General features: G+C 36.9%; 1 protein-coding gene across 1 annotated transcript; it reads left to right on the top strand.

Annotated features, from left to right (window-relative positions):
- The first annotated feature begins 7,104 nt into the window (after positions 1-7,104).
- LOC121257056 (probable transmembrane ascorbate ferrireductase 3) lies at positions 7,105-8,840 on the top strand. Its single transcript, XM_041157925.1, has 4 exons — positions 7,105-7,379; positions 7,478-7,526; positions 7,704-7,906; positions 8,490-8,840. Exons 1-4 carry the CDS (start codon positions 7,203-7,205, stop codon positions 8,754-8,756), a joined length of 696 nt encoding a protein of 231 aa, XP_041013859.1. The 5' UTR covers positions 7,105-7,202; the 3' UTR covers positions 8,757-8,840.
- The last annotated feature ends 4,634 nt before the right edge of the window (positions 8,841-13,474 follow it).

Here is a 13,474-nt window from a genome sequence, read left to right as displayed (position 1 = left end):
GTGGTCTCAATGACATACAATCACATGGGTAGAAGTTTACTTGGTCGAATAATAGAAATGGCAGGGACTTTACAAAGGAAAAAGTTGATAGAGCTTTTGGAAACAAGGAATGGAATGATCTCTATAACCATGGCTTATGCACTGTTCTTCCTGCCATTAAGTCTGATCACTCTCCCTTGTCCATTGTTTTACATAAAAATATTGATGGGAAGAAGAAATGGAGATGGTGTTTTAGATATGAGATGGCATGAGAACAGAAGGAAGAATGCCAGAGGGTGGTGAGTGAGCCATGGCAGAAAGTTTGTACAACAGATTGTGAGGCAGAATTACTGAGGACCAAGCTTGAGTTATGCCAAAAGGATCTTTTGATTTGGAGGCAAACACTTTAAGCAACAAGAATATATGGTTATCACAAAGGGGAAACAAATTATAGGCCATCTACAGAGCACAGGAACAGGCGAGCATTTAGCAACTATGCGACAAATTCAAAAGGAGGTGGTTTCCTCCATAACAGAAAATGACATCAAGTGGAAGCAAAGAGCAAAGCAGCACTGGCTCAAGCATGGGGACAGGAACACTCAATATTTTCACATGCAGGAAAGCCAAAGAAGGAAGATCAATGCAATCAAAAGCATAGAGAATACTCAGGGAAGATGTGTCACTAAATAGGCAGAATTGGAGAGGTCTTCATAGGTTTCTTCTCCTCATTATTTACTACTTCCCACCCTTCGTTTATTGAGCATTGCTTGCATACAATGGACACTAAGTTAGATGTGGACATGAAGACTTGGCTTATAAACCCTTTCACTAGGGAAGACATTACAGTAGCTGTTTTTCAAATGAACCCTTTAGGGTCGCCAGGTCCTGATGGGTTCCCTGCTCAGTTCTATAAAAAACACTGGGAGGTGGTAGGTGAACAAGTGTGTAGTTATGCCCTCAAGTTTCTAAATCATGGTGGCTCTCTCAATGATGTTAATGATACCTTCATTTCACTCATCCCCAAAGTTCAAAGCCCCAAAAAAGTAGCTGATTATAGGCCTATTAGTCTTTGTAATGTACTGTACAAGATTGTGTCTAAAACAATTGCAAATAGGCTGAAAAATCTACTGCCCAAGATCATTGCCCCCAACCAGAGTGCATTTGTACCTAGAAGGCTCATATCTGATAACACTCTTGTAGCCTATGAGATTCTACACTATGAATTCAAGAATGAAAGGCAAAAGAGGTTTCATGGCCCTTGAATTGGACATGAGCAAGGCCTATGATAGGGTAGAGTGGAAATTCATTGAAGCCATCATGACCAAGATGGAATTTCCTGTACACTGGATCCACATCATCCAGGCATGTCTCAACTCTGTATCTTACTCAATCCTTGTAAATGGAGAACCTCAACAGCGTTTCTTGCCTTTTAGGGGCCTAAGACAAGGAGATCCATTGTCCCCTTATGTATTTATTTTATGTGCAGAAGCCCTCACCTCTCTTCTAAATGAAGCTGAGGCATGTGACAATTTAACTCCTGTTTCAATTGGAAGAGGTCCAATCACAGTGAACCACTTATTCTTTGCTAATGACAGCCTCTTGTTCTGTCAAGCAAAGCCTAAGGAACTCAATTGTGTGCTTAATATCCTAGATTTATACGAGAAAGGCTCAGGACAGGTCTTAAACAAAGACAAATATGCCATCTTCTTTAGTAAGAACACTGCCCAGGTAACTCAACAACAGATTTTGCAGCTACCAGGTATCCAATCCACTTCCAATTTTGAAAGATACTTGGGCTTACCTGTTCTCGTGGGCAGGAAAAAGATAGCCTCATTCCATTCCCTAATTAACAGAACATGGAGTCGAGTAACCAATTGGAGAACTAAGTTTCTTTCTACTGCAGGCAAGGAGATCCTACTCAAGGCAGTTCTCCAAGCCATCCCCACCTATGCAACAGGAATGTTTTTGCTACCAACATCTATTACCAGTAAGTTGAATCAGATTCTCAGGAAATTTTGGTGGGGTTTCAATGAAGATTTCTCCAAAATTTAGTGGGTCATTTGGAAGCAACTCAGTGACAGCAAGGAAATAGGAGGACTTTGGTTTAGAGACCTGAGATGTTTTAATCTTGCTTTACTCTCGAAGCAAGGCTGGAGGATCCTACAAAATCCAACATCTCTAGTGGCACAAATACTAAAGCAAAAATATTTTAACAAAGTTGGTTTGCTTGAAGCAAAGTTGGGACCAGGGCCTTTCTTTTCATGGAGAGGCATATATGCTGGCTTAAAACTGTTGAAGAAAGGTCTCATCTGGAGGGTTGGAAATGGCCAAAAAGTAAACATTTGGTGAGACAGATGGATACCTTCATTACCTTCTCAAAAGATCTTGACATTTCGAGAAGCAGATTTGATATGAACCCGCGGGAATGAAATCCCTTGAACCCACAATCAATTTGAAAACTCCCCAAGAAAGCCAAAAATCAAGTCAAGGATGGAGAATCTAGACCCGATGAGAACCCGTTTCAAGAACTTGATTATATTAAAATCTAGACCCGTTGAAGAACCCGTCTCAAGAACCCAGATTACAAAGGAGGAACGCCACAAAGGTTGTGATTTACCTTTGATAAGTTCAAGAGTTCAATCAAGAACAAGAGGAGAAAACTCAACTCACAAATAAAATTCAATATTGTCTAACCTCCAAATGAGGCTACAAGGAGTATTTAAACTAAACCTAATTAAAACCCTAGCCAAAATAAAGCCCCTTTTTACCCAAAATGCCCCTGATGAACAGTGTATCGCTACAGTACCCGCAGCTACAGTACGTCTACAGTAACGCTACAGTACCTCTTAAAACCCTAATTCCTAAAAAGTAACTTTCCAAATAAGCCCTTGGCCAAAATACAAGGCCTTCTTGAAAACCCTAGTTTATTGAAAATAAGATGTGTGGGCCAGGCATCTTCAAGCCCACTTATTCTAAACTAATAAAATAAATCATTTAACCAAATTTGAAGTCTCCAATAACAATTGAAGCAATGGAGGGAATCTCTCCTTTTTGAACTTTTTACTCAACAGGAAATAGAGGGCATCAAAGCCATTCCAGTCAGCTTAGGGGGGAGAGAAGACAAATTAATATGGCAATCTACTCCTAATAGCATTTACACAGTCAAAAGTGGATATCATCTCAGTAAAGAAATTGAAAGAGAGCTAGAAGGGGAATCATCAGTCAGAATCAGGGACTGCCAAGTGTGGAGGACAATTTGGAAACTTAATTTACCTCCTGCCACCGAGGTATTTCTATGGAGAGCATGTAGTGAGGCTCTCCCAACTCTAGCTAATTTGAAAAGGAGAAAGATAGTAGAGGACAACATCTGTCTGATATGCATCCAGGAACCTGAGACTTCTGGCCATGCCTTATGGGGATGTATTGCTGCTAAAGATGTGTGGTGTCAAGGTCCAAAGAAAGTGCAGAAGCTATCTCTCCAAAGTGATTGGATTTTCAATGTTTGGGCAGACCTGGTTGACACGCTTGATCAAGGGGAACTAGATGAGGTTGCAGTCACAATGGGGGTGATATGGTCTAGAAGAAATGATTGTTTGCATGGAAAAGTCTTTAAACACCCACAGGAAGTCACAGATCAGGCTAGGACAGAACTTTTCTCTCATAAGGAGGCCCTTGAACAGGAAGCTGGTTTTAATCCAAAGGCTTTGGCAATGGTTCATAGATGGACAAAACCTATAGTAGGGTATTTCAAAGTCAGTTGGGATGCAGCTGTACAATCAAGGGAGGGGAGGATTGGCGTAGGAGTGCTCATTAGAGATCATCAAGGTTTTGTGATAGGTGCCTCCGTGCTAACAGAACCTGAAGAGGAAATGCTTTTGATGCTAAAGCCTATGGGCTACTTTTGGCAGCTGTTTTTTGCAAGGAAATTGGCTTAAGGCAGTTTTGCCTGGAGGGGGACTCAAAACAGGTAGTGGACCTACTGAACCAAGCTACTCCCAATTGGAGTATGGGTGGTTGTCTCTTAACAGATGCCAGAACTATATTAGATTCGGCTGCTACTTGGTCAGTTTCACATGTATATCGTGAAGCTAATATGGCAGCTCATAGTTTAGCAAAGGCTGCACTCGAATGCATAGAAGATGTTTATGACATTGAGAATTGTCCAAATTGTATTTTACCTTTGGTTGCCAAGGATATGATTTAATTTGGTTCCTTTACTCTATACTATTGAGTTCATGTAAGTGTTTGATGATAATTAATGAGATCAGTTTTATTATAAAAAAAAAAAAAAAAAAAAGAAAAAAAGAAAAGAACAAAACCTATTTGGTTTGGTATGAAATGGATGATTGGATGAATACTATTTTGCTTTGGTGGCATGACCTCACAACTTGATTTCCTTAACATTTCTATCTCATGGTTCCTTTTCATTCCAAGTGTCTAACACTATTCACCAAGTATGGCTAAGATCTCTCCAAGTGTCCAAATAAAACTTCTAGAACCTGCTTTGAACATTCCACACTATGATTTTGAAATATTACACTTGGTGCTACTTTCGAGGTTACTATTCACTCCGAAAAAGTGAAAAATAAGTCACTAAAAGATCTTAAATAAACATACTAACCTTGTAGTTCAAAATGTTTATCAAAAATCAACTTCGAAGTGCCTCAAAATAATCAAAATGCATATTCGAATACACATTTCGTCCGAAAACTGAAATTGAGTATATTACACAAAAAAATTATAATTATTTAGACGAAACTATTGGCGTGGACCATATCCCATTTTAACACCTCTAGGTACTTCAAATAATTAAAATAGTACTTTTGGCATCATAGTGAGTGGTAACACTGATTATGCTGACAGACTAAAACATATGCGATTAGTCAATTCGTGAAAACTTACGGAGTTTCCACAAGGTTACTAAAGCCTATAGAAATTTCACCATTGAATTTCTAGCTGACTGTTACAGTCACACCTCTCGCCTCCCTGGAAACTTAAAATAGTCTCGTCCTCCAGCTCTACTTTCATAAATATTTTGACCTGAAGTGGTTTAAAAACATAAAATAAACTAAAATGAGTCGATAACTCAGTAAGAAACCTATCATAACATAAGCATACTTAACCTTAGGTTTTTCATAAAATATTTCATGCTGAGAATTTAAAATCATGATCATTCATATGTATGGTTATAACATGCATGAGTTATCTTGGCTTATTTGACTTATCTTATTTATCATACTGACACACAAACTTAACCCTGTGTGCAAGGTTGTGCACCAGCCCTACATCCTGTTACCACAATTGGAATTGTTAATAGTATTCTAGCATACTCTGGTGGACCACGCTTAGGTCCATGACTTGTACATCCACCCATAAATTGCATTGGTACTATGCATCTGAATGATCATCTTATTAGCTGGTTTAATCTTATCTTATACTTGATCATAAGAAATCTTATGCGTCTTATGCAACGTGAGATGCATGATATGCATAATATATACATAACTATAATATGCAGAATGAAACATAATAAATGACGTGCTTGCAAATATCATAACATGCGTTGTACATAAACATTAGCTTCCAAAGAAATGGCTTTAATAATAATAATAATATATATATATATATATATAAAACTAGCTAATATGTGTTAGTCCTAATTTTATGATCAAGCTACCTACCTAATAGTGTTGCTTCCAAAATTTCACATCGGAGCTGGTTACCTATACAAGGCACTGCACGTTACTAAATTTCTTGAAATACGTGTTATAATACTCTAGTTACTTAAATAGATACTATGGAGATAATTTAATAATTATTATGTTTTATTAATAAATGGTGGTGTCATGTAATTATCCTTAATAAATCTTTATTTTCTAATTATGACTTTACTAATGTAATTAGAGTTTATTATTTTATAAGGTTTAAAACCAAGCTTATAATAAGGTAAGCCCAAAATAAATTTTAAGGCCGACGTAAAACAACCTGGACGTGTAAAGTGACCCAAAATGGCCATGGCTACGAGAAATAAGGCGTAGTCCCATGTTTCTTAAACTTACAGGAAACTACACGATAGCCATCAAAGGCTTCTGGTCTGATTAACATAAATCTATAGCCTCCAAAATAGAATTCTTGGATTTGAACCCCCAAATGTAAAAAAGAAAAAAAAAAAAAAAAAACTACACGATAATTTACTTGTAAGAGGAGGTGAGGACCATAATGTAATTTAGGTCAAAAGGAATCTATGCATTGATGAAGGCTACTGGTTCTTTTTCGTTTTCAGAGGAATCAATTCATGAAACTCATACGTTTTCGGTGCCGAGAGAGTGAAGAAAGTGAGAGAGAGAGCTATGAGAGAAAAAAAAAAAGAGAAAGAGATAGAGAAACAGAAATATTGAGAGAGAGAGAGAGAGAGAGAGAGATTAGAGCTTACAGAGAGAGGATGAGACCGTGCAACAGGCTAGGTGCTGGGTTTGGCATAACACATGGAAATGAAGATATTTATAGAGAGATTTAAGAGAGGGTGCCCGCATTCGTGTTGGATTCGGTCACGATTATTCAACAAGAGAGTTTGAATTTAAAAACATAATCTAATAGTTTATTCGATATAGGATTGGCAGTAATGATTTTAAATTGAAATAAATTTATAATGATCGATTTTTAAATTCAAAAATAAGTGTAACTCGTTCAATAAATAATAAATGGTATTTAATCTAGTTATTGAGTCTAATTAAAACTCATAATCAATTTCAATAATTTATCTCTTATGGGTTTATCCAATATGGTCCATTAAATATAATTTAGGCCCAATAAAAATTTTCAATATTCCAACTTTAGAATTATTGGACTGGTTACATGATCGCTCTTGGTGGTATGTTGCTTGAACATGAAACATATCAACATTTTTCTCGTAGACATAAAATTCGGGAAGCTGGCTCAAGAGAATAAATCTTTTGATGCAACAAGAGCTGGCTTAGTTTTTCCTGCTGATGCTTTGCCGAAGCACAAAGTATCCTACCTAAATCAAGATACCAAACCCATGCAACAAGCAAAGGAATCCCAAGAACAGTAATATCGAGTAGTTACTTTTAGGCTCTAGAGAATTGATTTCTATAAGAACTTAAGTCACGAACACAAATACTGGCAGAATCAAGAGGCAATCAAAATTTAAGCTCATCAAAAGCTTTTGTTTATTTCAATTTATCTTCACTAGCTCGACAACCATGTATATGTCATCAGCCATTGATGACAGGACATCAATGTACCAGGGCTCAGCCTCGCGTGTAACTATAGTGGCACACCTGTTTGGGCTATTGTCTCTTATTCTCATCCTTGTTTGGTTGTTGCATTATCAGGGGGGCCTGGAATATGATTCTAACGAAGCATATCGAGTTTTCAATGTGAGAACCCCGACGATCACTTGCAAGCTATTTGCTTAATTGCTTCATCCCATAATTTCGATGAAATTTTGAAACTTGCTCTCTATTTTTTAATGCAGGTTCACCCCTTTCTCATGTTTTTTGGTTTTATTTTCATGGCTGGTGAAGGTATCTATATAGTTTATCTATGCTTTTTAATGGCTGGAAAAATTAAGCGGGTTTGAATTGAGAGATGAGATGAGTTACAATAACGTTATTGTCAATTTTTATCATTCGTACAATGCTAACTGTTAACTTAACGTTACCTTCTTAATTACTTACGTACGTTGGTGTCATAATGAGCAGCGATGATGGCATTCAGAACGGTGGGGGCGGAAAGAGAAGTGCGGAAGTTCATTCACATGATATTTCACCTGATTGCTATATGTCTGGGAATTGTTGGGATAAAGGCTGTTTTCAAGTTCCATGAAATGATCAACAATTCGCCGGATGTGTATAGCTTACATTCTTGGATCGGAATCGGCACCTTCAGTTTGTTTTGCTTGCAGGTAAACAGCCCACTGTTTGCTTATAATTTGAGTTAAAGTTGAAACTAAAATGGGCGACAATCCTCATTAAAAAGAGGAAAAAAAGAATTAAGAAAGAGGAGAGAAATAGAGAAAGGAAAAGGAAACGTGGGAAATGCAGGCCTTGGAAAGGATAGATTTGTGAATTATTTTTACAATTAATCAATATAATTGTTCCAATCCATTAAGAATAGCATCAATTTTACACTGTCATTCTCTATTTCAAATAAAGTCATAAAATAGTAAGAAAATGATGAATTTTTCATTATCCTAATTAATATATTCCGAAACCTAACTTTAATGGTAATTTTTAGCTTCAATTGGGGGAATACATATGAAAACAATCAAGACAATTATGCTTAAGAAGGGAAAGCGGATGAAAACAATCAAGAGCTAGAATTAGGGATCCATGGTGCCACTTATGCGGCCGTCTATCTGAATGCTTCCATGTATCCCCAGAAAGCTAGATAGATAGGTCAAATGTGGAGCAGTATTGATTAATTTGTTAGCCTAATTCCAAACGCTCATTTGCTAAATTAAGTTACTGCATAACTTTGTGTTGCAGTGGTTGATCGGTTTTGTTACATTCATGTTTCCACGAGCTTCGCGTCCTACGAGGGCTAGGTTTCTTCCATGGCATGTGAGTGGGGGTAGAGCCCTCCTGTACATGGCGATATGCGCCGCCCTCACCGGGCTGATGGAGAAGGCTACTTTCCTTAAACTCCAACACGGTTATGAAGCCCGTGTTATTAACTTTACAGGACTCTTCATACTACTCTTCGGCATCTTTGTTGATCTCTCGATTGCTTTGGGTCGTTACCGTTTCGACTGATTTATATGTGTGGATGCACATTTTCTTTATTAATTTTATTGGCAATTATATTGCTATCGAGTTTTGTGATTGTTTTTAGTTGTCCTTAAGGGACAAGGTTTGATTAATTGATTTAATGGGTTTGGGTTAAGTGATTAATTGATTGAATGGGTTTGGGTTAAGTAGTAAAATAATACCCCCTTGTGTTTGAGCATGTGTTTTGAGTTGTGATTCAGAACTACTTTATACAAATTATTTATCGTTCATTTAGCATGGTGGCAATCCTGACCAAAGTATGTATATATATTATATATATTATTAGTTAATTAACCAATTCCTCAAATGGCTAATATTAATTTGGCTCCAGATGGGTTAATATTATTGCTAGTTAATAATCTAACTTGACACTTTTTGTTTCACTTTGAAAAAGAATATTAATTTGTGGTACCTCATATTATAAGGATAAGAGTAGGCGGTGAATGAGATCTCACATTCCTTGAAAAGAGTAAGTTTTTGCTCTTTATAAGATTCTAATAGGATTATAATTGTATCATTGACTAGTCCTTTAGAAAATAAGTCAGGTGATTTGAACCTTCCATTGGGACATTACAATATTCTGAACAGTTAGATCAAGACAAACCACTTTTATTAGCAAGTTACATACTATAACAAATAGTGGTTTTTGAGATAGAAATTTTTCTCGGGAATAATATTTGGTGGCAAATAGTAATTCTTGTCGTAAGACAATTCTTGTCGCAAATAATTATATTAGATTATTTTATTTTTCAGGAGTTACAATCTATGAAAATTAAAGATTTTTTTCTATAAAATTAAGATTATCAAAAAAAGTTTACAGATAAATTTTTTTTACAATAACATATGCATCCAATAGTGATAGAACTAGTTGGTGACAAAAAATATAAAGTTCCTACTAGTACTATTCAGTAACAAATAATTAGTATTTATTATTCCGATAAAATGCATTCTCGTAACTTTAACCACTTTATGTTGCAATGTAATTCTGAGGAGCCAGCTATGTGGCAGGTAAAAATTTATTTCCGCACAAATATATAGAAATTGCAACAAAGTCGCTCCCAGGAAAAACCATTATCTGTCGTACTAGTGCCATAAAGCTCAGTTGGAACTCTTTGCTTTATAATTGTCTTCTTTTTCTTAGTTTATCAAAATCACCATTGGAACGAACAAAGATCCTATCTAATTGGCTGATCAAATAGGATATGCAATTGCAAAGAGCTAGAGTTAGGTCAGGGACGGACAGCCATAATCAAAGCAGTGACAACGGTGATCACCTCATATTTTTATGTGGACCTTAAAAATATTTAATTTCGTCTGCATATGATTTTCTGAGAGTGGTCCCTACAACAGTATCTTTTTTGTTTAAATTAGATGATAAAGGGGGCATAGGGACCTATACATGTAGGGTACAAATTGATCAAAAGGTATAAATCAAGAAAGTTCACTGCACGATCTAATTCTTCAAATTTGTGCTTTGCGTGAAGAATTAAAGCAGAAGCATCCTTCTTTATACGTGGGCGTTCAACTTTTCTGTCTTCAGAATGTTAACTTTTGGCATTCAAGCTTGTTTCAATATTTCAGCCAAATACAACGCTCAGTCATAGATGCAATACGTATGTTCCGTCCAATTACTTGATAAATATATTTATTTCCCTTCAAAAAGTTGTATGCGAAACTTTGTTGGGTTCTGGCAATGTTAATTTTGGATACGTAAAACTTGAACTACAAACTTCAAATGTTAAGAGCAAGATTTAGTTCCCAAAAGGATCCTCCACTTAATTAATTTTACAATGCTACTTCATCTTGGGGGGTTTGAGTTGTATTTGAACAAAGCCAAAATGTATGTGATGCCCCCAACCCGCTTGGGATTTTGGCAGTTGTTGGATGGAGGGGTGCCCACGTGGGCAGACTCCTCCCCTGCTATGTTTTACAAAGCAATAATGTAACACATGGTTTTAAGGCTCATGCGTTACATGGCTTGTAACGTATAAAGCCATGCGTTATTGCCACTTAAATGGCATAGTAAAGGCTGGTCTTCAAGACCAGCAGTGTGGGGTACTGGGCTATATATAGCCACTCTCAATTGATCTTTTGGACCATCTGAAACACAAAACTCTCTCTTTTTGTTCTCTCTTGAAATAGTATTTAGGTTGTCGATATGTTGAGTGTTACTCTAGTCTATACTACGTAATACACTTCATCACTAAGAGGAGATGCTTAAGGTTTGCCAAACTGGATAAACTTGTGGAGCAACTTAGTAAGCTGTGCTTGAGGCATTTTCCGCTATGCTTTCTTACATTGGTATTAGAGCATGTTTTTTAGTTGTTCCCAATTTAATTTTTTTCTTGCATATGCATGAAATCTGGGTGCCATTTTTTTATCCTTTTTTTTTTTCTTGGAAAATCCCATGAAAATTGTTTTGTGAAGTGCACAACAGAGGTCTGCCACAATAAACAATTTGAGCCACCGTGCGAGCACCACCGTAAAGTGCAGAGCGCACCAACACAGTGGCGCTTGCAGCGCCACTGAGGTGCTGCACCCTGCGCCCACCAATGAGGTGGTGCGGCACCACCAAACGGCTTGGAGTTTTGTCTTTTCGTGGAGGAAGCAACTAAGATTGCTTGGGGTGGTCTCTATCGGCGTCTGCATTTGCTAGTGCATTAAGGTTACTGTTCACGTGAACAGTAGCCATCTAGAGCTTGAAGATGACTATAGTCATCTGGTCTGGGCTTCGGCCCTTCGGCCCATTTGTTTTTAAATAAAAAATAAAAATAACTTGGGCTTGGGCCGAATAGGCCATTCTCATTATATATATATATATAAAAGGACTATTCTTTACAACCCAGCACTGTTTGAGCCCATTTTTTTTTTACACACAAAATAAAGTAGAAGGGAATGAAAGTGGTACCCCAAGGATTCGATCCAAGGACCACTGGTTAAACAAGGGCAGTGCGCACCAATGGGTTGTGACCTTCCTTTGGTTTAGGTGGGGGTTTTAAATGTATTTATTATACATTTATTTTATATTATAAAAAGAATAAAAAACATTGTATGATTTAATATATGCTTAGATATATTGTTATATTACATGTGATCCTTTATTTAATGTTTTAGATTATATGTGATTACATGTGAATATATGGTTATATTCATGCTATTTTTTTTTAATTCCATAATGTTATATTACATGTGATCTTTTATTTAATATTTTAGATTAAATGTGATTACATGTATGTGTGAATTGAACATGTGGATATGTGATTATTTTATTATCTATGAATGTTAGGCTTGAATGTTTAGATATTAGTATTTATTTCTTTCAGTGATAAAATAGAAAATTCTCACTAAATAGTCTTAGTTAAAATTGTCAGTGTGAATAATAGGTTGAAAGAATTGCAGTGACTCCAGTAAGAACTGTAAATGCACTGTATAGCCAAAAGACTACAGTGGCCCCAATAAGAACTGTAAATGCTGATGGAACAAGAAAAATGGACTGTAATGGTCTTAAAAGAACCATCTTTATAGACTAGCCCAATAGGTTGTTGTAGTCTGAGTTGCTATCCTTGTAGACTGGCCCAACATGTTGTTGTAGTCTAAGTAGTTGTCCTTGTAGACTGACCCAAAAGGTCACTGCGGTTTTAGTAGGTTATGTCTTTACATGTGACTAGGGCTAGATGACTACTTTAGATAGTGAGAGTATGGTTGAGATTCAAGTGGATTTGAGCTCCCATTTATATTTTCATTTTGCGCGTGAATTAGGTTAGAAATTAATAATTTGATATTGTGGCGCAAGAGATAATTATGAAACTTAGCGATTTTTCGATCTTGCGACATGTTTGTATTATTTTTTTTCTAATTTGGATGGACGCGGAAGATTTCTTAAGTGTGTATAATATCTCTTTTTTGCATATTGTAGTGATATGACATCCAAAATTATAGTTGCTGATTTAAACAAATGGGAGAAATTGGATGGGGAGAACTACGACATTTGGCATTGCAAAATCCAATATGTCTTAAATGAGCAAGAGGTTTTGGAGGCCTTATCTCGCTCCCTTACTACCACCAAGGAAGGAGACTAGAAACAACACAAGATAGATCATCTAGCCTATACTGAATGGGCTAAGACGAACTCGTGTGCGCGCAAAATCATGTTAAGCAGCATGCACAATGATCTCATGTGTGAGTTTGAAACCTATCACACTGCCCAAAGCGTGTGGCAAGCTTTGAAAATAAAGTTTGAGCGGTCTTCAGCCATGAGGTTACGTGGATTAACTATGAGGTTTGACTCCTATAAGATGCACTCTAACCACACAATGAAGTAGAATCTTAGGGCTATGTCGATCATGATCCACGAACTTAGGATGGAAGGAAACAACCTAACGGATGAACAACAAGTCCAGGCATTAATACGATCACTACTGAATTCTTGGGAGAATATGAGCCAGAATTTGATGCATAATGAGAATATCAAGGACTTTGATGATGTCTTGCGTCACTTGGAGTTGGAGGTTGAGCGCCTAAAGGCTGCTGAGCCTAAACATTCGGCCTATATGGCTTTGTCTGGTTCGCGCAAGGCATCTAGGCCTAAGCACAAGAAGTCCAAGATAGGGGTAGCTGCTAGACAAGTTAAGAAAGTGTCAGAAACTTCTTAGTGCAGCAAGAGGGGAAAGTGTGGGAAGAACAAGTCAAAATTAGAGTGCTTC

Source organism: Juglans microcarpa x Juglans regia, chromosome 3S, assembly GCF_004785595.1.
Source record: "Juglans microcarpa x Juglans regia isolate MS1-56 chromosome 3S, Jm3101_v1.0, whole genome shotgun sequence".
In the NCBI taxonomy this organism is placed as follows: domain Eukaryota; kingdom Viridiplantae; phylum Streptophyta; class Magnoliopsida; order Fagales; family Juglandaceae; genus Juglans; species Juglans microcarpa x Juglans regia.
Note: the sequence above shows the minus strand (reverse complement) of the source record. Positions and strands in the feature narration are given on the sequence as shown.